Genomic DNA, 26443 nt, shown 5'->3' with positions numbered 1-26443 from the left:
CTCTCTGAGCTGAGGATCTTCTCTCCTACTTTACAAAGAGAATCAAGACCAGCTGCAACGAGCTCCCTCTTTTACTCTGGTCTTCTGACAACTTTTTGACTTCATCACCCTTGTTTCCTCCTTTCCTCCAGTCTGTGATGGAGAGATGACTTTCATTCCTCAAATAATAAATGGTCAGAGAAAAGGAGACATCCTGCAAGTCTCTTCCCACTCAGTTGTCAGAGATATTAAATGCCTTCATGCCCCACCCTTATCTTTCCAGTCTTCTTACACTTCATACCCCGTCATGAACTCTATGATCCAGTGACATTGGTCTAGCTGTTAGTTAAACAAGACAAGTCATCTCCAGACTGCAGGCATTTTCGCTGACTCCCATGCCTACAATGCTCTCCCTCCTCATCTCTCTGGCTTCCCAAACTAAAATGTCATCTTCCAAAAAAAAGCCTCTCCTAATCGCTCTTAATATTTAGTTCTTACCACTGTTATTTCCTCCAATGTAATCTCGATATTGTTTATTTTTATATAGTTATTTGCATATTATTAGTTTGGAGTCTCTTTGAGAAGAGAATACTCCCTTAACCTCTCTTCATTTCCATGTTTTTTTTCTTTCTATTTTTCTCTTTCTTTTGTGAGGTGATTGGAATTAATTTTCTTGGCCAAGGTCATGCTTACTGCATCACCTAGCAACCCCTTTGCTGATATCCGGCGCTTACCACAATGCCTGGCACAAAGTAGGTGCTTGATAATTGCCTGACTTCCTCCTCTATCAATATCTAAGATTCTTTGGTTTTGTTTTGAGCTCCTATGACCCTGTTCCCTCGTATTGAACTTGTATTCTGTTCAAACTAGATACTTTTGAAATGCTGTATAGCTAAACCTTCCCCATCATGTACTATGGATTTTGTAAAACTCAGATGTGGACCTTGACACTTATCTAATTGATCTCATCTCTATAGCATCTCTGATATTTGTTCCTTTCTCTCTCATAATCCTCACCCAAAGTCAGGTCCCCACACTTCTCACCTGAATCACAGCACTAGCTTTCAAACTAATCTTCCCATATCCAGCCTCTCCTCTCCTCAATCCATTTTCAACACAACTGACCAATTGGTATTCTAAATATCATGATCTATGATAATGATACAAACATTTTGCTTCCCCATTCAAAAAACCTTAGTGGTCCTATTAACTCTAGGATAAAATACAAATCCCTCGTTTGGCACTTAAAGGACTTTACAGTCTAGCTTCAGTCTATCTGTATAAAATGATTTGCTCTTCATACATTTTACGTTAATGTAACCTACCTATTGGCCCCCACACATAATAATTTCTCCTTTATACCCTTTTACAGGCTATGATCATGTCTAGAATTCTGTCCCCTCCCTTCTCTCCTGTGCTTTCTAGAATCCCTACCTTCCATTGTTTCAATTCAAGTGATATTATCTGCCCAAGACCTTGCCTGTTCTCTCCTGGCATTAGTACTCTTCCTCCAGATCAGTTACAGCTAGGTGTCACAAGGGAGCGATCTCTGGGCTTGGATTCATGAAAACTTGAGTTCACATTCCACCTCAGTCTGCATCTTCCTCAGTTTCCTCTTTTTAAAAATGAAGGTAATGATACCACCTACTTCCCAGAGCTGTTGAGATGCTAAAAATTAAACAATTTCACAAAGCGCATTATAAAACTCAAAACTATATTATTTGCACTGTATGTATTTTATATTTGCGTATCTATTTTACTTGACATTTTCCTAAGTAACACAGAAATGCCCTGAAAACAAATGCTGTTTCATTTTCAAATGTATACCCCCAGTACCTGGCCCATAAAAATGCATGTCAGACTGTTGGATATGTATCTCCCAAAGAATCTTGCATAACTGAATGGCCAAAATACCAATTATTATCTTTATACTAAAGTAATGCAAAAAAATTTTATGTCCTGTCATTAAAATGCATTGCAGAGATTCAATCCATTAGGCATTTTCTCTTCTTCATAAATTTTCTACATGGTTTTCAGAGTTCACAGGGTAGGACAGTTTACTGACAGCCAAAAGACTACTTACCTAAGGGGGTGGGACATGAAATGAGCATCTGACTGCAGGGAACTGCCAAGTTCTGACTTTGAACCATTCAGTTTCCTGTAGCCATTGCTAACTGAGCTATAGACTTCCAAAAGGCAGGAATGTAGTTTTCTACAGGACCCAGAAGAGAGGGAGCTTTGTCCACAATATTTGAGATACTGACAGTGAATGCAATAGTGATGACCTATTTGGTGCAAGGAGCATTTATCCATTAAGAATCAAACCTACCAAGTTTTAAATAGTACTTTGAGGCAGGGGAAGACTAAAAGAAAAGGGGAGATGTTATTTATTGTTATTCTTACCATTTTTTAATTTGTTTTTTCAGGACAGGCCAAACAAGACCCTACTAAAGTTGCTGAATCTATAATTGATGCTGTTGAACATTTTGCACAGAAAGGACCTGGCCAGTCGGTGAAAAAAGTGAAAGTGGTTCTCTTCCTGCCACAGCTACTGGAAGTATTTCATGATGCTATGAAAAAAAGAGTAAGATCTCAGCCACAATCCTCAACCTCTCTATTTTCTAAGATAAAATGTAAGCTGTACATTTTCTTTAATATTCATGTGACTTATGTGATTTATCTTGAAAACTTTTATGGGTAACTTCTCATGGTATTATCATTTGCTTTTAAAGCATTTTTCAGTCCTGCAAGCCAGCCTCCAAAAAAACAAGATACTTTGGTATTGGAAAAAATTAAAAAATCAGCAACTTTCCAGGTGTGTGGTGAAAGCAAGGAGAACGTTGAAAGCACTATCTCTTGGATCAAAGATTTCATTTTAAGGGAACACCAAAATTGTACTTTCTCTGAAGAGGCCATCCAAAACTTTGGTGAAAAAGAATACGATAAACTCAATGAGTTGCAAAATAGATTAAATATCACCATTGATGTGAAACCTGGAGGGTCTCAAATAGAGGTCACAGGAACTAGCAAAGATGTGTTTGCGGCTTCCCGGGAAATTCAAGGCATGATCAAGAGAACACAATTACGTATGGATGAAGACTCTAAGGCCGAGGAGCTCAGCAGAACCATCACATGGGAATATAATGACAACAGCATTTTCAAGCCTTTTGACAAAATAGCTAATCTGCATTTAGAAGATGCAAGGAAAGGGGAAAAAAATAATATTGTTGTTAAAATTGAGAATGAAAACTACACAGTGGACTTTAACTCTAACTTTGCTACCAATGGAAAGGGACACAGATACCCTGTTCGTCGTACCAAAATACCTGAAGGTAGGTTCAGCTTTGCTTCATTTCTTTTAACATTCTCTTCCTTCCCCGCCATCCCCCTATTTCTCGCAATTGTCCCTTTCCCAGTCTCTGTCATTAAGTCAATAAACATTTATCAAGCACCTACTATGTGTACAGGTACTGTGCTAAGCCTCTGAGGGATACAAAGAAAGGCAAAACACAGTTCTTATTATAAAAGAGCTAAAAATCTGATGGGGTGGCAACATGAAAATAAAAAGCTAACATGTTAAGATGGACAAAATGGAGATAATCAGCAGAGAGAAATCACTAGAATTTAGGTGAATTCATAAAGACTTCCTAAGGAAGGTGAGATGTTAGCTGAACTTGGAGGAACCCAGGGAAGTTGGTAGGCAGGGAAGAGAAGGAAGAGAAATGAAGGTTTGGGGGACACAGTGAAAATGTCCGAACTCTGTAGTTTCTTTCTCTGTCTTTCTCTCTTTCATTATTTCCCAACTCTCCCTCTCTCTCAGAACCAAATGAGCGTTACTTCTGTCTCTACTGCAGTTTCAAGCACTTGTGCAGAAGTATCTAACAGGTAATAGCCACCATATTAACAGGTTCCCAGTACCAGATTAAAATGTAATTGAAAAATATTTAGAAAAATAAGCAAAAATCCATAAACATAGATAATTTTATTATGTGGTTTTCTAAATCAATACATGGCCTGCAGGGTTCTTTATGTGTAGTTTAGTGACCCCACTTTCTATTGGGGGTTGACAGCACTGATTTAGACTAAAACCAAAACCCCCTAAACCTTCCTCTCCAGCCTGTCATCCATTTTGAATCATTCCTCAGACATAAAACTTGGCATCTTAATAAAATACAGACACCTTTTGAGAGGAATAAAACTGTATCTTTTTCAGACATTTACACCCTAGTAAAGTTCTGAATGTATAACTCTCCCCCCCAAAAAAATTACAAATTAACTTTTAACTTTGTAATCCAGTTTCTGCTCAGTTCTCCTTAACTTGGATGAGTTTTGTTGATAACCACAGAGACAGATTTCTTCTGGAAGAACCTATAAAGATCAAGATTTTAGCTCTGGCAACCAAAATATAGAGCAGATCACAGGTGCATGACTGAGTTCATCAGATTTTTTTTCCAGAATACAAGCTTTGAAAGACAGACAGGAAGAGCAGCGTGATCACGCTGTTGGCTGGATAGATAAAGAGGTGGCAGGAGAATGAGGCTGTACAAGGGGAGTGCGACTCTGTGGGAGGCAATGTGGTGCCCTCCAAAGATCACTAGATCTGGAGTCAAACAAACTGGGTTCAAATGCTGCTACTGCTTATTACATATGTGAACATAGTTACTTACCTCACCTTTGCTTCACTTTTCTCTACTAAAATATGAGTGTTTTAGCTTAAATGCCTTGAGGTCTCTTGCTAAATCTTTGGTCCCTGTCAGGAGATATTTGAAAGTGTTGCCTGAGGTTGGCCTTTTCATGGGATAACTTATGCTTTAGTTCGTGGAGAGTGAATCCTGGTTGCAAAAATCATCTGAATGCTAGAATCTAGGAAAAGAAGTGATTGAGAAAAAAAAGTCAGAAAGAAAATTAGAGAAACAGGTCAGGAAAGGCAAATGATCCAAGAGTGAGAATGACAAGAATCCTTCTCCAGAAGGCCCCATCCACAAGTTAAAAACAGATTCAGAACTCCAGACCCATTTCCTAGAGCAGGGGATCTTACACTGATATCTATGAACTTAGTTTTAAAAATATGTTGATCACTATATTTCAATGTAATTCCTTTCCCTTGTAATTTTGTATTTTTTTTGTAGTCATGTAGAAATATTATTCTGAGAAGGGATGTATAGTTTCCTTTATACTATAGACTATCAAAGGAGTCTATTATCAATCAGTAAAATTTTATTCTATTCCTACTACATGCAAGGCACTGGACTAAGCTCCAAGGATGCACAAAGAAGCAAAAGACAGTCTCTGCCTTCAAGGAGCTTGCAGCTTAGTAGACTACCCCAGAAAATATTACAGACAGGTGAAAGAGTGACCTTGACCATGAAGGACTAAACCATCCAGGAAGATTCAAATAAGATAATTTGATCCAAGGAACCAGGCAAAACAAAGAGAGATAGGCAACATAAAAAAGAGAAAACAGCTTCCAGTGGACAGGGTATAGTACAGGGATGGGGAAACTGCAGCCTCAAGGCCATATATGGCTCTCTACATCCTTAAGTGCAGCCCTTTGACTAAATCCAAATTTAACTGAACAAATACTTTTATTAGGGAGATTTGTTCATTGATGTTTGGATTCAGTCAGAGGGCCATGCTTGAGGATGTAGAAGGCTGTATCTTACCTAAAGGCCACAGCTTCCCCACCTCTGGTATATCACCCCTACATGAGAGGTTAAGGAGGTAGTTAGGCCAATAACCTTGGGAAAGGTGGCTTTGGAGCCTGGATAGAAACAGGTGTTTTCTTGATGGAAGTTTAAAAAAGAAGAAGCACTGTTCCTGTGGTTCCTGGCCAGTGGGTCAGGTCACTTTACTTCTCATGGTTCTAGGCTACTCTTGAAGTCTATGAATTAGGGAAAAGTTGCCAGTTTGCAATGGTGGAGACAATGTTCTTACCTGGTAGTTCTTTGTACCAGTGAAATCACAAATCCAGCCCCTAACTCCATACAGAGTTTATAATGTTCTACATTTTACCAACCAACAGGAGTCAACAAGGAATAGATGACTTCCCCAAGGTTCCACAAAGGCTCAGGGACAGAGCTAGGAATAGAAATAATGTCTACTTTTCCTTTAATTCATCTCTCCTCTGCCCAAAACAACACCAGGCACAGTGTAAGTGCTGCACATCCAGTGCTTGTTGAAAGAGAAAGATGAGGTGGTCTGTAAGATGATGAAGGTGGTTATAGGTGGAAAAAACTCAGCTATCCTCACACTTCTGAACCATATATTGAGAACAGAAGAGTTTGATGCTGTGGGCTGATAGAACTAGAGACTGAGCCAGTATCTGAGGTTAAGCCTGAGAACTAGGAATTTAGATGTCAGGGAACAGAAATGGTATAGGCCAAGAATTCTCTCATTAGTACTGGAAAACAGGAATAAATTCTAAGAATTTGCAGAGCTTATCTTCCTGTTAACCTCTTCCTCTTTAGTGTAAATGTACCCATGCCTCCACTGTCTCCTGGGCAGTATCCTACACACAGATGGAAAAATACACAGAGCACTTCTTTGTGATCTCCATTTAAAACAACAGAATATTGTGGGTTGTTGGGTATCATCTAATCAGCCAACAAGCATTTGTTAAGCACCTGCTATGTGCCAGACACTATGCTAAGGGCTAGCTAGACACATGAAGAAAACCAAGAAGAATCCCTGCCCCTATTCTAATAGGAGAGACAACATGCAATATAACTAGGGACATACAAGAAATATACAGAGTAATCATGAGGTCGTTTCAGAAGGGTTAGAAAGCAATAGATGCTGAGGGCACTGGAAAAAGACCTCCAGAAAAAAGATAGAGTTTGAGCTGAATCTGGAAGGAATCCAGAGAAACTAGGCAGTAAAGCTAAGGAGGGAAATATCTCAAGTGTGAGAGACAATCAGTACAAAGGTTCAGAAATGTACAGGGGATGGTGAATAGACCAGTATAGCTGAATTAGAGAGGGAGTGGAGAGGAGTCGAGTATAAGAAATCAAAAGATAGGAAGGTGACCATTTATGAAAGTCTCTAAATGCCAAATGAGTTGAGCCTTAGCAAGGCTTAAGTGACACCTGAGAACTTTTAAAGGAAAAAGTTGGTTAAGATGTCTGAGTGAGCTGAGATGAGAAGGGTGAGGTAACAAGAAGAGGCAGCTATTATCAAATGACTTCAGTTTTTTTAATAAATATGAGGCAAAGTCATCAGGTAAGAGGATGGGGAGGAAAGTACTATGAAGAGGTTAGAAGAGAAGATTTGAAACGGCCACTTTGGTGAGCAAGATACCTAATCACTTATAGAGGAGAAAGAATGCTGCTATAGTGAGGGTCCAGTTGAGGTTAGAAAACACATTCTTAGTCCATCCAGTATCATCATTTCCTCCAACTCCATAAATAGACAGCATCTGGAGAGACATGATGGATATATGTGGAAGAAATAATCCAGGCATTGGGAGGAGTGGGATGAAGGATATTTTCATGATCATTCTTCTACAAAGAGGGGAGATGAAAGGAAGATGTTATGGAGATCTCAAAAAACTATCGGGATAGGTGATGGAAAAATCCTAGTAGCTCTCACTAGCTGATCTGAACAAGTAAGGCTAGTATGATTATGAGAGGGAATCATAAGGCTCAGGTACTGTAAGAAGCTGATTGATTGTAGCCTCCTGATCTCCAAATTTCAGTTGTGATTTCTCAGCTGCTAACATCCTAGGTTTTTTCATATTCTAGGGTCTAGTATGGAGAAGCCTGTCTTATTTTGTTTAGTTTTGAATCTGTGATTTCATTGATAGAAGGAGCTCCCAGTGAGAAAACTCTCTATCCCTTCCAGGGAGGAAAAGTCTTCAAAAGATTAATACCTGCACAGCAACTTATATTCTAGGACAGTTGTTGGAGCCCTGAGAGTAGACATGATTTATCCATGGTCAGGCATCCACTGTGTTATCAGAGGAAGAGCTTACTGACTTTAAGTACAGTTTTCTCTGCCAACTACACAATATTGCTTCTTCATCCTCACCCCCCCCCCCAAACCCCTTCCAGTGTAAATTAATACATTTGCTTTCTAATAGTTTCTAATTCTATGTCTTGTGAGTTTTCTTTGCATCATATCATTTCTACAAAAATCATTTCTGCTTGAACTAATAAAATAGAGTTTCTGACCTGCCATGCTAGGTATGAGAACCTTGGACAGAGGTGGAAGGCCAATCCTTCTTACCAGCCTTACCCATTACATTGCTGCACCTCATTTTCTATTTAACTATCATGAATCCAAGAAATGATGTGGAAGAGGGAAAGAAACAAATATTTATAATTGCCTACTATGTGTCAGACAGTGTAAGCTTTACCAACATCTCATTTGATTTTCACAACAACCCTGGAATGGAAATGCCATTATTATTCCTATTGTACAGTTGGGAAAATTGAGGCAAATAGACATTAAGTGATTGACTCAGAAACTCAAAACTCATAAATATCTGAGGCTGAATTTGAACTCAGATCTTCCTGATTTCAGACCCAGAGCTCTAGTCATTGTACCCTCTAACTGCCTGTAAAATATTTGGGGAAGATGAACTCTAGATAAATTTTATATACTAATGTTTTTAAAATAAAGTGGGAAGTCACACAATTTGATTTAAAATAGTTGAAGGAAATAATTGAATGATGAGGCAGCAGAGCATAGTAGAGAGAGATAGAAATAGGAAGACATAGATACATATCCTGTTTCGGACACTTGCAAGCCATATGACTTTGGGCAGGTCACTTAAGTGTACCAAGACAACTCTCAGACTAAGTTATAGGTGGGATACAATCTGTATGATGTTATAGATAAAATAATAGACTTGTACTGTATTTGATGTATAATTTGTTCATCAATTACATGTTATGTTGATGGCAGGGTGAGGAGAACAAGTCAATACATTCCGAAAAGGCTTCATGGATAAATAGGTTTTTTTTTTCCTTAATAGTATAATATCTTTCATGTAATCAGTGCTTAGTTAATGTTTCTTAAGTTAAATTGAATTCTCAAAACCTAGCATTAAGAGAATGCCTAAGAATTCAGATGTTGTTCTGCTTTTTAGGAGAGCCCTAGGAATTTAGATTGCATAATTGTATCCTTCCATGTGGGAAGAAATTATTAATCATCAAATATTTGTCTTTCAGTTGAGGTCCCTAATCACTGGGATGACATGAAAGACCAGAACCTTCTTTTGGTGGATTTACCTCCAGGACATAAAGAATACAAGCAAGTAAAAGATAAGTTTTGTGAGACCTGTGCTAACTATTCAATAGAGAAGGTAAACCTGCTCTTTATCATTGCCTTGACAACTAATCTTCCATTTCTCAGTACTATCTCTAGCCCTCACCCTTCTTCTTCTCTCTTACACATATATCTAATCTGAAATCATCTCCTGTATGATAGTTGGCCTCAACACTCAACACTGGATGTTTCCAGCTGCATATCCCATAGACTTCTCAAATTCAATGTCTCCAAAACAGAATTCATTGTCTTTCTTCCCAAACCGTTCCTTCTTTCCAACATTCCTATAATTGTTGATGGCACTACCATCCACATAATTTTACAGGTTCACTACAATAACATCGTCTCTGACTCCAACTGAATCAGAGTGAAATGGTAATATCCTTAGTCTTACCATCACTTAGAAGTGCTTCACTTCCATGTTCATGAACTCTGAAATTCCTTTGTCTGGTCAGAATAATTTATCAGTTCATTGTCCTGGTGCCTCATTAGGCTGAAACTGATTCTTTATCTTTACCAATTATATTACATTTACAAAAATATTGTTGTAGATATTTTAATGGAATAGATCTTCCTATTATGTCATGCTGATACTATGAATCTGCCAATAGTAAGAATTAGCTTTCAATAAAGTTTAAATTGACTAGGGAAACCTACATGCAAAATCTTTTCCTAACTCAAAGTTTCCTGAATTTTAAAAATTAACGTATTTTTAGTTTGCAACATTCACTTCCATAAGATGTAAGTTTGAAATTTTCTCCCCATCTCTCCCCTCTCCCAAGGGTGAGAGTGTGTATTCTAATTACCCCTCCCTGCTATATTCCTTCCCTTCTATCACACCCAGCCCTTTCTCTTATCCCCTTCTTTTCTTTTTTCCTATGGGGAAAGACAGATTTCTATACCCCATTGCTTTTTTATCTTATTTCCCAATTGTATATAAAAAAATTTTTAACATTCAGTTTTTTTACTTTTTTCTATTTTTATTTAAATTTATTTATTTAATTTTAGTTTTCAACATTCATTTCCATAAGATTTCGAGTTCCAAATTTTCTCCCCACCTCTCCCCTTTCTCTCCCATCACAAAACACCCAACATTCTGATTACCCCTTCCCCCAATCTACCCTCCCTTCTATCTCACCCCTCCTTTGCCTTGTCCCCATCTTCTCTTTTTTCTTGTAGGTCAAGATAGATTTCTGTACCCCATTGCCTGCATTTCTTATTTCCCAAAGGCATGCAAAAACACTTCTCAACATTTGTTCCTAAAACTTTGAGTTCCAACTTCTCTCCCTCCCTCTCTCCCCACCCACCCCCACTGAGAAGGCAGGCAATTCAATATAGGCTATACATGTGTAGTTATGGAAAAGACTTCCATAAGAGTAATGTTGTGAAAGACTAACTGTATTTCCCTCCATCGTATCCTGGCCTCATTTATGCTATTCTCTCTTTTGACCTTGTCACTCCCCAAAAGAGTTTACTCCTAATTACTTCCTCCTTTCATTTACCCTCCCTTCTATTATTCCCCCACACCCCACTCATACATTTCTCGCCTAATTTCCTGTAGTGTAAGCTAGATTATAACACCAAATTGAGTGTTCATGTTATTCCCTCCTTAAGCCAAATGTGATGAGAGTAAGTTTCACTTCTTTCCTCTCACCTCCCCCTTTTCCCCTTCATGGAAAAAACTTTTACTTTCTTCTTTTATGAGAGATAATTTGTAACATTCCATTTCTCCCTTTCTCCTCCCAATGTATTCCTCTCTCATCCCTTAATTTTATTTTTTAGTTATCATTTCTTCCTATTCATCTCACCCTGTCCCCTCTGTCAATATGTATATAATCCCTCCAACTACCCAAATAGTGAGAAAAGTCTCGAGTTACAAATAATATCTGTCGATGTAGGAATGTAAGCAGTTCAACTTTAGTAAGTCCCTTATGATTTCTCTTTCCTGTTTGCCTTTTCATGCTTCTCTTGATTCTTGGGTTTGAAAGTCAAATTTTCTATTTTAACTCTAGTCTTTTCATTGAGAATGCTTTGAAGTCCTCTGTTTCATGGAATGACCATTTTCCCCCTAAGTATTTTATTTTGCCTCAATTTTGCTGGGTAGGCGATTCTTGGTTTTAATTCTAACTCCTTTGATTTCTGAAATATCATATTCCAAGCACTTCAATCACTTAATTTACAAGCTGCAAAATCTTGTGTTACCCTGATTGTATTTCCACATTACTTGAATTCTTTCTTGGCTGCTTGCAATATTTCCTCCTTGATCTGGGAACTCTGGCTAAAATATTCCTAGAAGTTTTTTTGGGCATCTTTTTCAGGAGGTGTTTGGTGGATTCTTTGAATATTCATTTTTCCCTCTGGTTCTAGAATGTCAGGGCAGTTTTCCTTGATAGTTTCATGAAAGATGATGTTTAGCCTCTTTTTTTTTTTTGATCATGGATTTCAGGGAGTACTATATTTTTTAATTGTCTCTCCTGGATCTATTTTGCATATCAGTTGTTTTTCTGGTGAGATATTTCACATTGTCTTCTTTTCATTGTTTTTGTTTTGTTTTATAATTTCTTGGGTTCTCATAAAGTGATTAGCTTTCATCTGTTCCATTCTAATTTTTAAAGAACCATTTTCTTCAGTGAGCTTTTGAACACCCTTTTTCATGGCTAATTCCATTTTTTAAAGGATTCTTCTCCTGATTGAATTTTTGGACCTCTTTTGCCACTTGGGTTAGTCTGTTTTTAAAGGTGTTAGTTTCTTCAGCATTTTTTGCATGTCCTTTAGCAGACTGTTAACTTGCTTTTCATGATTTTCTTGCAACACTCTCATTTCTCTTACCAATTCTTCCTCCACCTCTCTTGCTTAATTTTAAAAATCCTTTTTGAGCTTTTCCATGGCCTGAGACCCCTGAATTTTTTTTGGAGATTTTGGATGTTGAAACCTTGACTTTTATGTCTTCCTCTGATGGTATGCTTTGTTCTTCTTCACCAGAAAGGATAGGAGAAAGTACCTTTCTACCAAGAAAGTAACCTCGTATAATCTTATTTTCTCCCCTTTTAAGAGCATTTTCCCAGCCAGTTACTTGACTTTTGGGTCTTTTATCAAGTGTAGGATATACTCTAGAGACCTGTAAATTCTCAGTTCCTCCAAGGTGGCATAAAGAAGGGAGAGGAGTTACTCTTCTACTGTCCTATGCTCTGGTTTGGGAGCTACCATAGGTTTTTTGCCCAGGATCTGGGAGTACAATTCCCACTCCAAAGCCTCCACCAGGTCCACCATGCTAGCACTTCTCCTCACTCCAAGACTGCCACTCAGAACTGAGGTCTAATTTGGCCACTCAATTGCCCCAGGGTCTTTAGGTGGAGGTCTCCAACAATGAAAGCTGCTTCCACAGTTGCTGCCATCTCCCTGGACCCAGGGCTAAGACTGGACCCTGCTCCCTTCTCACCCAGGTGAAAGAGATTTCTCACTGACTTTTGAATTTGTCTTTGGCAAATTTGGGTTAACAAATTTGGGAACCACAGTGGCTGCTCATGATTCACTCCCTGAAGCCTGCTCCATTCCTTTTTGTGCCATGCCATATGACCAAGCCTGGGCTACACTCTGCTCTGACCTCTGTGCAATAGACCTTTCCTGTTAGCTTTCCAGGCTGTCTTGGACTGGAAATATCTTTCACACTTTCGTTTTGTGGCTTCTGCTTCTCTAGAATTTGTTTAGAGTAATTTTTTACATGTATTTTATCAGCTATGAGGGTAGAGTTAGAGTAGCTCCATCTTTCTACTCCACCATCTTGGCTCCACAGCCACATTCATTTTTAAAACTTTGTGTCCCACATTCTCTCCCTTCCTTCCTCCCCACCCATCCTAACTAACAAAACAAGCAATTTGGTCTAGGTTACACATGTATACTGATACAAAACACTTCCACAATAGTCATGTTGTGAAAGAGTAACTATATTTCCCTCCATCTTATCCTGCCGCACTTCTATTGTATTCTTTTCTTTGACCCTGTCCCACTTCAAAAGTGTTTGCTTCTGATTACCCCTCCCCCATTTGTATCTTTTTTATCAATTTCCCCTCTAACTATATTCTCTCCAACTACTCTAATACTGAGAAAGTTCTCACGAGTTACAAATTCCATCTTTCCATGTAGGAAGGTGAAGAGTTCAATTTTAATAAGTCCATTTTGATTTCTTTTTCTTGTTTACCTTTTCATGTTCCTCTTGACTATTGTATTTGAAAGTCAAATTGTCCATTCATCTCTGGTCTTTTCATCAAGAATGCTTGAAAGTCTTCTATTTCTTTGAATAACCATTGTTTCCTTGAAATATTATACTCAGTTTTGCTGTGTAGGTGATTCTTGATTTGAATCCTAGCTCCTTTGACCTCCAGAATATCATATTCCAAGTCCTTCAATCCCTTAGTGTATAACCTGCTAAGTCTTTTGTTATCCTGATTCTGTTTCTACAATATTTGAATGGTTTCTTTCTGGCTACTTCCAATTTTTTCTCCTTGATCTGGGAAATCTGGCATTTTGCTATAATATTCCTAGGATTTTATCTTTTGGAATCTCAGCAGGTGATTGGTGAATTCTATTTTCTATTTTACCCTCTGGTTCTAGAATATCAGGGCAGTTTTCCCCGAAAATGTCTTTTTTTTGTACAGAAATCTATTTCTTTTCTCCAAACATTTTTATTTTTTTTTTGAATTTTCTATTTGTTTTCAGTGTTCTACCATCACTTCCATATAATTTAGATTTGTTCCCCTCCCTCTCGCTCCCTTACTTATATGGCATACAATTTTATATAGGTTCAACACATACGTTCCTATTGAATACATTTTCTCCTTAGTCATGTTGCATAGAAGAATTGAAATGAATGGGAGAAGTCATAAAACAAACAGAAACACAACACAAAAGAAGATATATTTAAGTTCTTCCTCTGAAAACTGCCTATTCATAGCATGTGACAAGTTATCAATTGGGGCATGACATGTATTCTTGTACATTTGACTCAATTCTCTCTATATTTTAGAAATGAGGCCTTTATCATAGACAGTAGCTGCAAAATTTCTTTCCCAATTTTCTGCTTGTCTTCTGATCTTGACTGCATTGGGTTTTTTTATGCAAAAACTTTTCAATTTAATGTAATCAAAATTATCCATTCTGCACTTCATAATGTTTTCTATCTCTTGTTTAGTCAAAAATTCTTCCCTTGTCCATGCATCTGATAAATGCACTATTCCTTGCTTCACTAATTTGTTTATATAATGAGTCTTTATACTTAAATCATGTACCAATTTGGGCTTTATTCTTGTATACGGTGTCAGGCATTGATGTATGCCTTATTTCTGCCATACAGTTATCCAGTTTTCCCAGCAATTTTTGCTGAACAGTGAGTTCTTAACCCAGATGCTGGGGTGCATGGGTCTATCAAACAGCAGATTTGTATATTCATTGACTACTGTGTCTTGGGTACCTAATCTATTTCACTGTTCTACCCTTCTGTTTCTTAGCCAGTACCAAGTGGCTTTGCTAATTGCTCCTTTATAATACAATTTGAGATCTGGTAGATCTAGGCCACCTTCCCTAGCATTTCTTTTCATTAGCTCCCTTGGTATTCTGGACCTTTTGTTCTTCCAGATGAATTTTGATATTACTTTTTCTATATATAGAAAATAATTCTCTGATAGTTTAATTGGCATGGCACTGAATAAGTAAATTAATTTAGGTAGAATTGTCATTTCTATTATACTGGCTTGGCCCATTCATGAGCAACTGATGCTTTTCCACTTATTTAGATCTGACTTTATTTATGTAAACAGTTTTTTTTTTAATTGTGTTCATACAGTCCCAGGTTTTGTTTTGGCAGGTAGACTTCCAAATATTTCATAGTGTCTAACATAGCTTTAAATGGGATTTCTCTTCCTATCTCTTCCTTTTGGGCTTTGCTAGTAATATATAGAAATGCAGAAGATTTGTGTGGATTTATTTTGTAACCTGCAACTTTGCCAAAGTTGTTTATTATTTCAAGTAGTTTTTTTACTTGAATCTCTGGGATTCTCTAAGTATATCATCATATCATCTGCAAAGAGTGATAATTTAGTTTCTTCTTTGCCTATTCTAATTCTTTCAATTATTTTTCTTCTCTTATTGCTGCAGCTAATATTTCTAGTAACATATTGAAAAATAGGGGTGATAATGGACATCTTTGTTTCACCCCTGATCTTCCTGGAAATGCATCTAGCTTGTCCCCACTGCATATAATGCTTGCTGAAGGTTTTAGTTAGATACTGCTTATTTTATGGAAAGTTCCATTTATTCCTGTGTTCTTCCATGTTTTCAATAAGAATGGGTGTTGTGTTTTGTCAAAAGCTTTTTCCACATCTTTTTAGATAATCATGTGGCTTCTGTTAGTTTTATTGTTGATATGCTCAATAATGTTAATAGTTTTCCTAATATTGAACTAGTTTTGCATTCCTGGTATAAATCCTACATGATCTTAATGTATTATTCTCTTGATTAGTTGCTGTATTCTTTGTGGTAAAATCTTATTTAAATTTTTACATCTATAAGCATTAGAGAAATTGGTCTATAATTTTCTTTCTCTGTTCTCACTCTTCCTGGTTTAGGTATCAAAACTGTATTTGTGTCATAAAAAGAATTTGGGAAGATTCCTTCTTCCTCAATTTTCCCAAATAGTTTATATAATATTAGGATGAACTCTTCTTTAAATTTTTGATAGAACTCTTGTGAGTCCATCTGGCCCTGAAGATTGTTTCCTAGGGAGTTCATTGATGGCTTGTTCAATTTCTTTTTCTGTGATGAGGTTATTTAAGTATTCAACTTCCTCTTCTGTCAGTCTGGACAATTTGTATTTTTTTAAATATTCATCCATCACATTTAGATTGTTGAATTCATGGGCATACATTAGGCAATGTCATTTTTTCTTATTATTTTAATTTCCTCCTCATTGGAGGTGAGTTCACCCTTTTCATTTTTCACATTGGTAATTTGGTTTTCTTCTTTCTTTTTATAAATCAAATTGACCACATGTTTAGTAATTTTACTGCTTTTCTCATAAAACCAGCTCCAATTTTATTTATTAGTTCAATAGTTTTCTTAATTTTAATTTCATTAATCTTTCCTTTGATTTTCAGTATTTCTAATTTGGCATTTACTTGGGGATTTTCAATTTGTTCTTTTTCGAGTTTTTTCAGCTGCATGCCCAGTTTGTTGATCTCCTCTTTCTCTGTTTGATTCATGTAGGAACTCAAAGATATAAAACTTCCCCTAAGAACTGCTTTTGCAATATCCCATAAAAGTTGGTGGGTTGTCTCATTATTGTCATTCTCTTGAATGAAGCTGTTGATTGTTTCTATAATTTGTTGTTTAACCCACTCATTCTTTATACGTATCCATGGTCTTTGATTACATATAGCTTTTATTGCATTATGAACTGAGAAGGATGCATTGAGTATCTCTCCCTTTCTGCACTGGATTGTGATGTTTTTGTGGCCTTGCATAGGGTCAGTTTTTGTATGTGTGCCCTGTTGGTTGGTTGGTTGTTGTCCTTCATCTTTGAAGAGGACCAAAATGATATCACCATTGAAAAGTGAAATTTCAGTGTGTCAGGCTGTTGGAATGCCCTACCACAGGTTCGGCACAGATAGTCCGTGTAAATATTTCTGTTGGATATCCCAAATTTGCACACCCTATGTTTACTTTGTGTTTTCTCAATTCTGCTTTCCTCAAAGAGTACAGCACCTTTTCTTATGTGGGCATGTCATGCTAAGCAGTCCTATGCCAGTGTCTCCCATGTTGCACAGTCAAATCCAACATTCTTGAGACTGACCTTGAGAGTCTCCTTGTGTTGTTTCTTCTGGCCACCGTGTGATCACCTGCCCCATGCAAGTTCTCCATAAAATAGTCGTTTTGTGAAGCATACATTTTGCATTCAAAAAATGTGGCCAGCCCTTGGGAGTTGCGCTCTCTGAAGCATAATTTGAATACTTGGTAGTTCAGCTCGAGTGAAGACTTCAGTGTCTGATACCTTATCCTGCCAGGTGATCCTCAGAATCTTCCTAACACAGCTCAAATGGAAACAATTCAGTTTCCTGGCATGGCGCTGGTAGACTGCTCATATTTCACAAGCATATAACAAGGAGGTGAGCACAACTGCTCTGTACACCTTCAATTTGGTAGTCAGTCTAATACCTCTTCTTTCCCAAATCTTTCTTCGGAACCTCCCAAACACTTAGCTAGCTCTGGTAATGGGTGCATCAACTTCGTTGTCAATGTGTACATCCCTGGAATGTACACTACCAAGGTAGGTGAACTTATCCACAGCATTCAGAACTTCTCCAGTAGTTGTAACCAGTGCTTCCACATATGGATGGTGTGGTGGTGGCTGATGGAGCACGTGTTTTTTCTTTTTTTTTTGGTGCAAATTATTAGTCCAAAATTAGCATAGGCAGTAGAGAATTGATTCCCAGTATGTTGCATCTCGTCTTCATAGGCTACAATGAGTGCACAATCATTTGCAAAGAGAAAACCATGCACCAACACTCCCTCCATTTTGGTCTTGACTTGTAACCTTTTCAAACTGAAGAATTTATCATCAGTACCGTAGCTGACCTTGATGTTGTGTTCATCCTCATTGAAAGCATTTGACAACATGGCTGAAAACATCTTGGTAAAAAGCATGGGAGCAAGCACACAGCCTTGTTTCTGTCCATTGGTGATTGGGAAGGCATGAGAGCATTGTCCACTATCCAGAACATGGGCAAGCATGCCATCATGAAATTGATGTACAGTGCTGATGAACTTATTTGGGCAACCAAATTTTGCTATAATTTTCAGTAAGCTCTCATGACTGACAATGTCAAAGGCCTTGGTCAGATCTATAAACGTTGTATATAGACCTCTGTTCTGCTCCTGGAATTTCTCCTGGAGTAGTTGGGCAGGAAACATCATATTGACTATTGCTTGGCCCTTTCTGAAGCCACATAGGCTCTCAGGTATATGCCCATCTTCCAGGTGAAGGATCAGTCTATTAAGGAGGACCCTAGCAAGAATATTGCCAGCAACGACTAAGAAAGAGATCCCCCTGTGATTGTCGCAGGACAATCTATTCCCTTTACCCTTAGAGAGATGGACAATGGAAGCATCCTTGAACTCCTAGTGGATAACCTCCTCTTGCCATATAACCTGGAAAATTTCATTCAGCTTTTCTGTGAGCAATGGTCCCACTATGTTGTAAATCTCAGCTGGAATAGATTCAGCACCAGGTCTTTGCCACATGAAAGGAGACTAATGGCCCTTATTACCTCTTCTTCTGTTGGAAATTCAGCTAAGGAGGGATTGACTTCAACCTGAGGTAAATGGTCAATGGCCTCAGCATTGATTTATGATGCTCTGTTGAGAACACTATGGAAATGTTCAGCCCATCTCTCTAGGATCATGTCCTTATCACTAATCAATGTGGCTCCATCAGCACTGAGTAGTTGTGATGTCCCATAGGGGTGTAGGGTGTGTTCAGGGAGACCAGTACCTTTGGTTTGATGGCTGCCAAGCCCTTTTGAGGGTTCTTTCCACTTTGGGTGTCCACCTGTTCCACCTAACTCTCACCTGTGGTTCCAAGAAACTGCATCATGCATAGCAACCACACCCTGGTAAACTGTTTCAGCATATGGTTCAAACCAGGTTGAAGGTAACCAAGAGTTCTCAAACCCATTGGTGAGTTAGGGGGCTGTCTACTTCAAACATGTGAAGACTTTATCTGGTGGAAAGGGCAGATGACAACAATTTGTTCCAATGACTATGAAGGCAGATGAAGCAGGCGATGTGGAGCGTTTAGAGCTTGGTTAGTCACCAAAGACACCAAGTTGGCTTGAGCCATCGCCAGTCATTTTGACTCTGTCCTGCCACTGGACTATGATGACTCTGGAGGAGAGAGTGAGGCTGACAACTTTGTCTAACTCTGCCTCACTTAAATCCAATTAACACACGAATCAAAAGACATCACCCATACCATTTCACCATTATGCCTCAAAGTCCTGTGGCTACAGGCAAGTGGTGAAGCAGCAGGTGAGGATATACGGGGAGCTGTAGTCATGACCCTGCACACAGGCGGCCCATGACATAGGGTTGTTTCGCATTGGAAGCAGCAGTGGAACTCCACAGCCCCCTGGGTGTCTGCGCAGCCTTTTAAGGATCGCACTGCTCACCTCCTGGTGTGAGGAAGGAGGCTAGAAAAGGTGCCCTAAACATTGCCTGCTTACCCAATTCTGACCTGATTACCACAGCAGGCGGGGAATCCCACTATGCAGTCAAAACACAAAAAAATGTACGAAAACATCTGCAAAGATGATTCCACTCACTATCAGCACATGGAACGTTCACACACGAAGAGACAGCACAAAATCCAGTAGACCTGAAAGTCAAACTGCTCTTGTTGCAAGAGGACTAAACAAGTATCACATCCAAATAGCAGCCCTGAGTGAAACAAAGTTGGCATATGAAGGCCAGCTTACTGAAGGTGGGGCTGAATACACTTTTTTCTGGAGTGGGTGCAGTGAAGGGGCATGCTGCGAAGCTGATGTGAGTTTTGCAATCAAAACTAATCTAATCAGCAAGCTGGTATGCCTGCCAAAAGGAGTGAATGATAGGCTCAGACAATACGATTGCCTCTTGCAGGAAAATGCCATGCCACCATCATCAGTACCTATACTCCCACCATGACAAACCCTGATGAAGTCAAAGAGAAATTTTATGAAGACCAAGAGACCCTTATTGTCAGTGGGCCAAAAGAGGACAAGCTTATAATTCTGGATGACTTTAATGCTAGAGTAGGCTCAGACTACCAGACTTGGAAGGGAGTCCTGGGGAGGGCTGGAGTTGGAAACAGCAACAGCAATGGTTATTTATTGTTGAAGACTTGTGCATTGCATGACCTTCTCATCACCAACATTGTCTTCTGTTTACCTAAACTCAATAAAACTTCATGGATGCCCCTTCACAGCAAACACTGGCATCTAGTAGATTATGTGATTGTAAGGAGACAGACAAGATGTACGAGTGACAAAGGCAATGTGTGGTGCAGAGTGCTGGACTCATCATAGGCTTATCCTTTCCAAGCTAAATATTCTCATTAATCAAAAGTGCTGCCCTCAAGGAAAAAAGACTGCCAGAAGAAATAATGTCAAAAAATTAGAGTTCTTCTCTGAGTGTAAACAGTTTGCTGTTGACTTGAAGGAAAAATTGAGCCAACACACAGCTGGCAACAGTGGCAGAAAAAGAGTGGGCAGCTCTCAGAGATTTGGTGTACAACTTTGCATTTGCTCATCTGGGTCAGAACACTTGCAAACACCAAGACTGGTTTGATGAAAATGTTGAGGAAATTAAGAAGTTGCTAAATGAAAAATGAGAACTTCACAGGATTTACCAGCAGGACAGTTCATCCACCTCTAAGAAGGCAACATTTAATTCCATCAAAAGCAAAGTACAAGCAAAGCTTAGACAAATGCGGGATTCCTGGCTGAGTAAGAAGGCAGATGAAATTGAATTTTATGCTGATGTGCCACATACCGCTGAGAAAAAGGTGTATTTCTTTCTATTCCCATTCAGTTTTCTCCAGAGATCAATCATATCTAGCTTACCTAGAGTTCTATTCACATCCTTAACTTCTTTCTTGATTATTTTAAGTCTAGATTTATCAAGTTCAGAGAGGGGGAGGTTGAGGTCCTCCACTAGTATAGTTTTGCTCTCTATGCCTTCCTGTAGCTCCCTTAACTTCTCCTCTAAGAATTTGGATGCTATACCGCTTGGAACATATATATTTAGTAATGAAATTGCTTCTTCATCCACAGTGCTTTTTAGCAGGATATAGTGTCCTTCCTTATCTCTTTTGATTAGATATATTTCTGCTTTTGCTTTGTCTAAGATTGGAATTGCTACCCCTGCTTTTTTTACATCAGTTGAAGCACAATAAATTTTGCTCCAACCTTTTACATTTACCCTCTGTGTATTTCCCCTTTTCAAATGTGTTTCTTGTAAACAACATATTGTTAGATTATGGTTTTTAATCCATTCTGCTATCCATCTCCATTTTATGGGAGAATTCATCCCACTCACAGGCACAGTTATGATTACTACTTGTGTCTTTCCCTCAATCTCCTTTCCCCTTGTTTATGTTTTTAGTTCTCCCTTCTCCCTTCCCCTCACCAATAGAGTTTGAATTTTTGACCACTGCCTCCTTCAGTCTTCCCTCCCTTTTTTTCAGTCACCCTCCCTTTTAATCCCCTTTTTCCCTTGCTACTTCTTGCCTCACTTTTGGCTTCCCCTCCCTTTTCTTTCCTCCTTCCCCTCCTATTGCCTATAGAGCTACTTGTATTTCTACACTTAAACAAGTTTGTTGTACCCTTCCTGAATCCAATCAGATGAGAGCACCACTCAAAAATACTCATCTCCCTCACCTCTTTCCCTCTACTATAATATATTTTTGTGCTTTTTCGTGTGATGAAATTTATTTTTTTCTGCCTCTTCCTTTTCTCATCCCCTTTACAATGGCTTTGCACCTTAAATCACATTCGTTACCACCACATCAATTAATTTATAGCCACTCATTCTATCTATCTTTCCCTTTTACATTTCATAATAAACATACAGTTCTCAAGATTAACAATAATCATCTTCACTTATAGGGATATAAATATTTTGCCTATATTGTGTAACAAGTTTTTTTCCCACTTTTTACCTTCTTATGCCTCTCTTGAGACCTGTGTTTGAATATCAGATTTTCTCTTGAATTCTGGCCTTTTCATCAGGAAGGTCTGGAAATCCCTTATTTCATTGAATGTCCATCTGCTTGCCTGAAATATTATGCTCAACTTTGCTGGGTAATTAATCCTTGGTTGTAGTGCAAGCTCCTTTGCCTTACAAAATATCATATTCTAATTCCTTCAGTCTTTTAATGTAGAAGCTGCAAGGTCCTGTGTGATCCTGACTGTAGCTCCTTGATATTTGAATTGTTTCTGTCTGGTTGCCTGTAGTATTTTCTCCTTCATTTCATAGTTCTGGAATTGAGCACCAATATTCCTTGGTGTTTTTAGTTTGGGATCCCTTTCAGGAGGTGAATGGTGGATTTTTTCGATGAGTTTTGCCCTCTGGATTTAGGACTTCTGGGCAAGTTTCCTTGATGATTTCTTGGATGATATTGTCCAGGCTCTTTTCTTCATCCTGTCTTTCTGGTAGATTTTCTCTCCAGAATCTGTTTTCCAGATCATTTTTTTTCCAATTAGATATTTTACATTTTCTTCTATCTTTTCATTCTTCAGATTCTGTTTCACTGATTCTTAATGTCTCATAGATTCATTAGTTTCTACTTGCTTGATGCTTTTTTTTTTAATCAAATTGTTTTCTTCAGTTAACTTTTGCCTCTCCTTTTCTATCTGTCCAATTTTTCTTTTAAAGTAGTTATTTTCTCCAGTTAGGTTTTGTACTTCTTTTCCCATTTGTCCAATTTTCCTTTTAAATTCTTCTGTCATTTCTTTTTTCATATTTTTTAAAATAATTGGTCATTTTTTCTTCTATTTCTCTAATTTGGGTTTTAAAATTCTTCCAGAGCTCTTCTAAAAAGGCTTTTTGTTCTTCTGACCCAGTTCATACTCCCTTCTGAAGTTTCAGATGGGAATACAGTCTCAATGTTGACTTCTTTGGTGTTCGTGTTTTGGTCCGTGTCCCCATAGAAAGATTCTATGGTCTTTTCTTTTCTGTTTTGCTTTTTATTTATGATATTAACTCTTTTCCTGGCTTTTAAGATAGATCTCTGCATCTGTGGCACAGGGAGGTGCATCCCAGAGTTCTTGTGCCTAAAACTTGAGGCTTTGTTTGTTGTGGGCTCTGGTTCTTTCAACTAGAAATGAAATGAGGTAGCTTATCTGGTGTGGAGTTGGTTAGTGTTTGAAAGCAGAGGCCAGGTTAGATCTTTTTGGGTTTCCCTACAGTTATCCTGGAGGTAACTTGTTAAGGGTGGAGGAGGGGTGGTCTGGATGTTGGAGTCTCCTCTGCTGAGCTACATCATGAGCAAGCTCAGATTTCTTTGCTAGTGTCTTCCCTATTCCACTGGGATGCTGAGGCATACCTGCAATCCTGGTGTTAGCAGTTGCTAGCTTCAACATCCTAGCGTTCAGTATCTTCACTCAGTTTGTTGAAGTGGGACTGTCTGGGACACCTCTGATCCTGCACTCATCGTCTTTGGCCACAGCAAGAGGAACCCTCTTTAGCAGTCTTTCTAACCTCCTGGTCTGACAGTCTATTTGCCCCTTCTGCTGATTCCACTGTTCCAGCGTTTTTCCCTGGGAAATAATCTCTAGGCTGGTCAAGGTCAACAAGGGGAGGGAGAGAATGTTTACTGATCACTATGCCATCTTGGCTCCTGGAACCAGAAATCTACCCTCCCTGTTTCTTATGTTTTCTATTGTCTTGGACTCTTCTTGTAGCTATGGAACAAATTAGGGGCAGAATTAGGATTAGGAAAAAGACAAAAGAGATTTCCAAATGTCAGGTCATCAAAATGTCCTATCATGTAAATGAGCAAAAATGTTAGCAAGACTGCTAATTCTTGATAATTATTTTCAATCTTGTATATATGTGATATCCTTGGCACCATATGGGTGTTATAGTCCAAATAGTTACAAATAGAAATCAGCCCTGCTCCCCCTCATCAATGCCTTAAATATGAAAAAAGAGACAATAATAAAGACAAAAATACCAAACTTTTATTAGAAGTTGGTATTTTCCTTTCATATTAAAAAGCAACTCAATTTTCCTTAAAATTTTTGTGTAATACTGAATATTAACAGAAATTAGCAGAAATATAATTAAAATGACTTGCTGTTACAAAATTTGCACTGCCCAGTGAAGTATTCTTTGCCTAAAAATGCTTACTATATTTTCTATTTATCAAAGACAGAACCTGCTTTTGTTGTAACTCATCTAATTCGCTGTATAGTAATGTCTAACTTATTGTCAAACTCAAAATGGCGGTCCCTCAATTATCTTTTAACTCAGAGAAAGAGAAAAAAATAGTAAGATATTACAACTGGTAGCTATGATGGGTGAGCCATTGTCATAGACCCTAGCTCTCCTGAGATCTGTTAACAAACTTAAATGCAATGAGTCATGATCATAGTCCTAGGCCAAACTGTTTTAAAAAGGCATTCTCAGTGGAAATATGTTTTACATGATTGCATACATATTACATATTTAACTGCGTGAAATCATGGGGAAGAGGGAGGTAAAAGAGGAGGTAGGGAAAGAGAAAAATTTGGAACTTAAGAATCTTATAAAAAAATGAATGTTGAAAACTATATATCTAATGGGAAAAAATAAAATACTATTTATAATAAAAAATAAATAAGCATTTGTACATTAGGATTCTGCTCAAGGTTTGTCTTTGAACTTTTGGAGCACAGTGATTACATGTCACTGTGTGTGTGTGTGTGTGTGTGTGTGTGTGTGTGTGTGTGTTTATGTGAGAGAGAGAGAGAGAGAGAGAGAGAGAGAGAGAGAGAGAGAGATTGTGTGTGTGTTTTCCCAACCTTTACGAAATGTTGTTTATCAGAAAAGAGCTAAAAAACTGTTCAACTTGAAAATGACAATGCGAGACAGAGTAATGGACAGATAACTTGCTTTGGAGTCAAGAAGTCTTGGTTTCAAACTAAGCCACTCACGCCTATTGACTGTATAAACCCAGGAAAGTCATTTAAACTTTCAGGGCTCCAAGCAACTCTCTACAGCTTTGTGTTCCCAAGCAAGTGCCCATCTGTGTTGATTAGGATCCTCACCAGGAGTGCCCTATATTAAAGACATCGGATGTGCAATTCAAAACAAACCATAAATTCAAGAAAGTGACCAAAAAATGGAATATTTCTTTTCTAAGCTTAATCATACAAAACTTTAGATTTACAAAGTTTTCTGGATATGTGAATATATCTGGAAAATAAAATAGATAGCACTGAACTTGATTTTCATTATTTAATACTCAAAGAAAAACTGCCCTACACAAAATCTAAAATGAATTCCTATGAATTGATCATTTTTTAATTCACTTCCATGAGTATATCATGCCTAACACTGTGCTCATTTCCAAAGTGATTTTCCTTTTGTAATTTATAGATTCAGAGGATACAGAACATAAGACTTTGGACTTTCTATATGACCAAGAAAATATTCATGGATGACCAAAACAAACACACAGAAAATGAAAGATGCCTTTTCCATGGGACGGATATTGACTCAGTGTCCCATGTCAATAGCCACGGTTTTAATCGCAGTTATGCTGGGAAAAATGGTAAGTAAAGCAGCAGTGATTTTTGAAGCAATGCTTCAAAAAGTTCAAAGGTGAGGTGTGACTTGCATATCACACCACCTGAACACTTTAAAGTGTGCCAACATGGAATCTGCTTTCTTTTCCAATCAATCAACATTTATGAAGCACATACTACACATCAGTCACTGTGCTAAGCATTAGGGATAAAAATACACTCACAGAAGTAACAGCCCCTGCCCTCAAGAAGCATACAATCTAATGGAGAAAAATAAATCAAAATGGAAATTGTAAAGGGCATGAATAGAAAAGCAGGAGAAGACCGAACATGGTGCAGCTATGTGAGAAATGAGATGTTTTAGTTGAGCTCCCTCCTTAAGTGTATATTCAAAGTTTATGACACCCCTACCCACCCACGACTTCCAACCAGGAAGTCAGAGGGTACTAATGAGGTGGAGTTCCTAGAGTGATGAGATCTTACAGGAGGATGAGGTTATTCCAATAATGAGCTTTCTGGGACATGGTGGAGAAGTTAGTCAGAGAAGTTTGAAAGTAGTGCAGCCAGGTTAAAATGGATGATTGTGTTGTCTCCATCCATTGAGGTAGTCTATCAAATCAGAAATCTGAGGTAGAAACTATAGATGAGTAAGAAGGAGTTTAGTCCAAAAATGAACAAGATTCCATCACAGAGCACTTTTAGGTTTCCTAAGGAAGTATACATATGTCTATACATGCATGCACACACACACGTACATACACACACACACACACTCTTTTTTTCTTCAATAGCCTTTCCCTGATAATATATGGCTATAAATAATGGAACACAGTTATCTCCAAGCAATCAAAATCATGGGAGTCTCAAAAGAGAGTGGATGA

General features: G+C 38.1%; 1 protein-coding gene across 2 annotated transcripts in view; it reads left to right on the top strand.

The window, feature by feature from the left end:
• LOC140506523 (protein mono-ADP-ribosyltransferase PARP14-like) overlaps nucleotides 1-26443 on the top strand; it is a 94468-nt gene that overhangs the window by 59983 nt on the left and 8042 nt on the right. For both annotated transcript variants that reach the window (XM_072613797.1, XM_072613796.1), the window contains exons 13-16: nucleotides 2406-2612; nucleotides 2712-3311; nucleotides 9150-9283; nucleotides 25414-25588. In XM_072613797.1, the coding sequence (XP_072469898.1) occupies nucleotides 2406-2612; nucleotides 2712-3311; nucleotides 9150-9283; nucleotides 25414-25588 (1116 nt within the window). The remainder of the gene's footprint in view (nucleotides 1-2405; nucleotides 2613-2711; nucleotides 3312-9149; nucleotides 9284-25413; nucleotides 25589-26443) is intronic.

Source organism: Notamacropus eugenii, chromosome 5 (assembly GCF_028372415.1).
Source record: "Notamacropus eugenii isolate mMacEug1 chromosome 5, mMacEug1.pri_v2, whole genome shotgun sequence".
Classification (NCBI taxonomy): Eukaryota; Metazoa; Chordata; class Mammalia; order Diprotodontia; family Macropodidae; genus Notamacropus; species Notamacropus eugenii.
The sequence above is the reverse complement of the archived record's forward strand: the minus strand, read 5'-3'. Positions and strand labels throughout refer to the sequence as shown.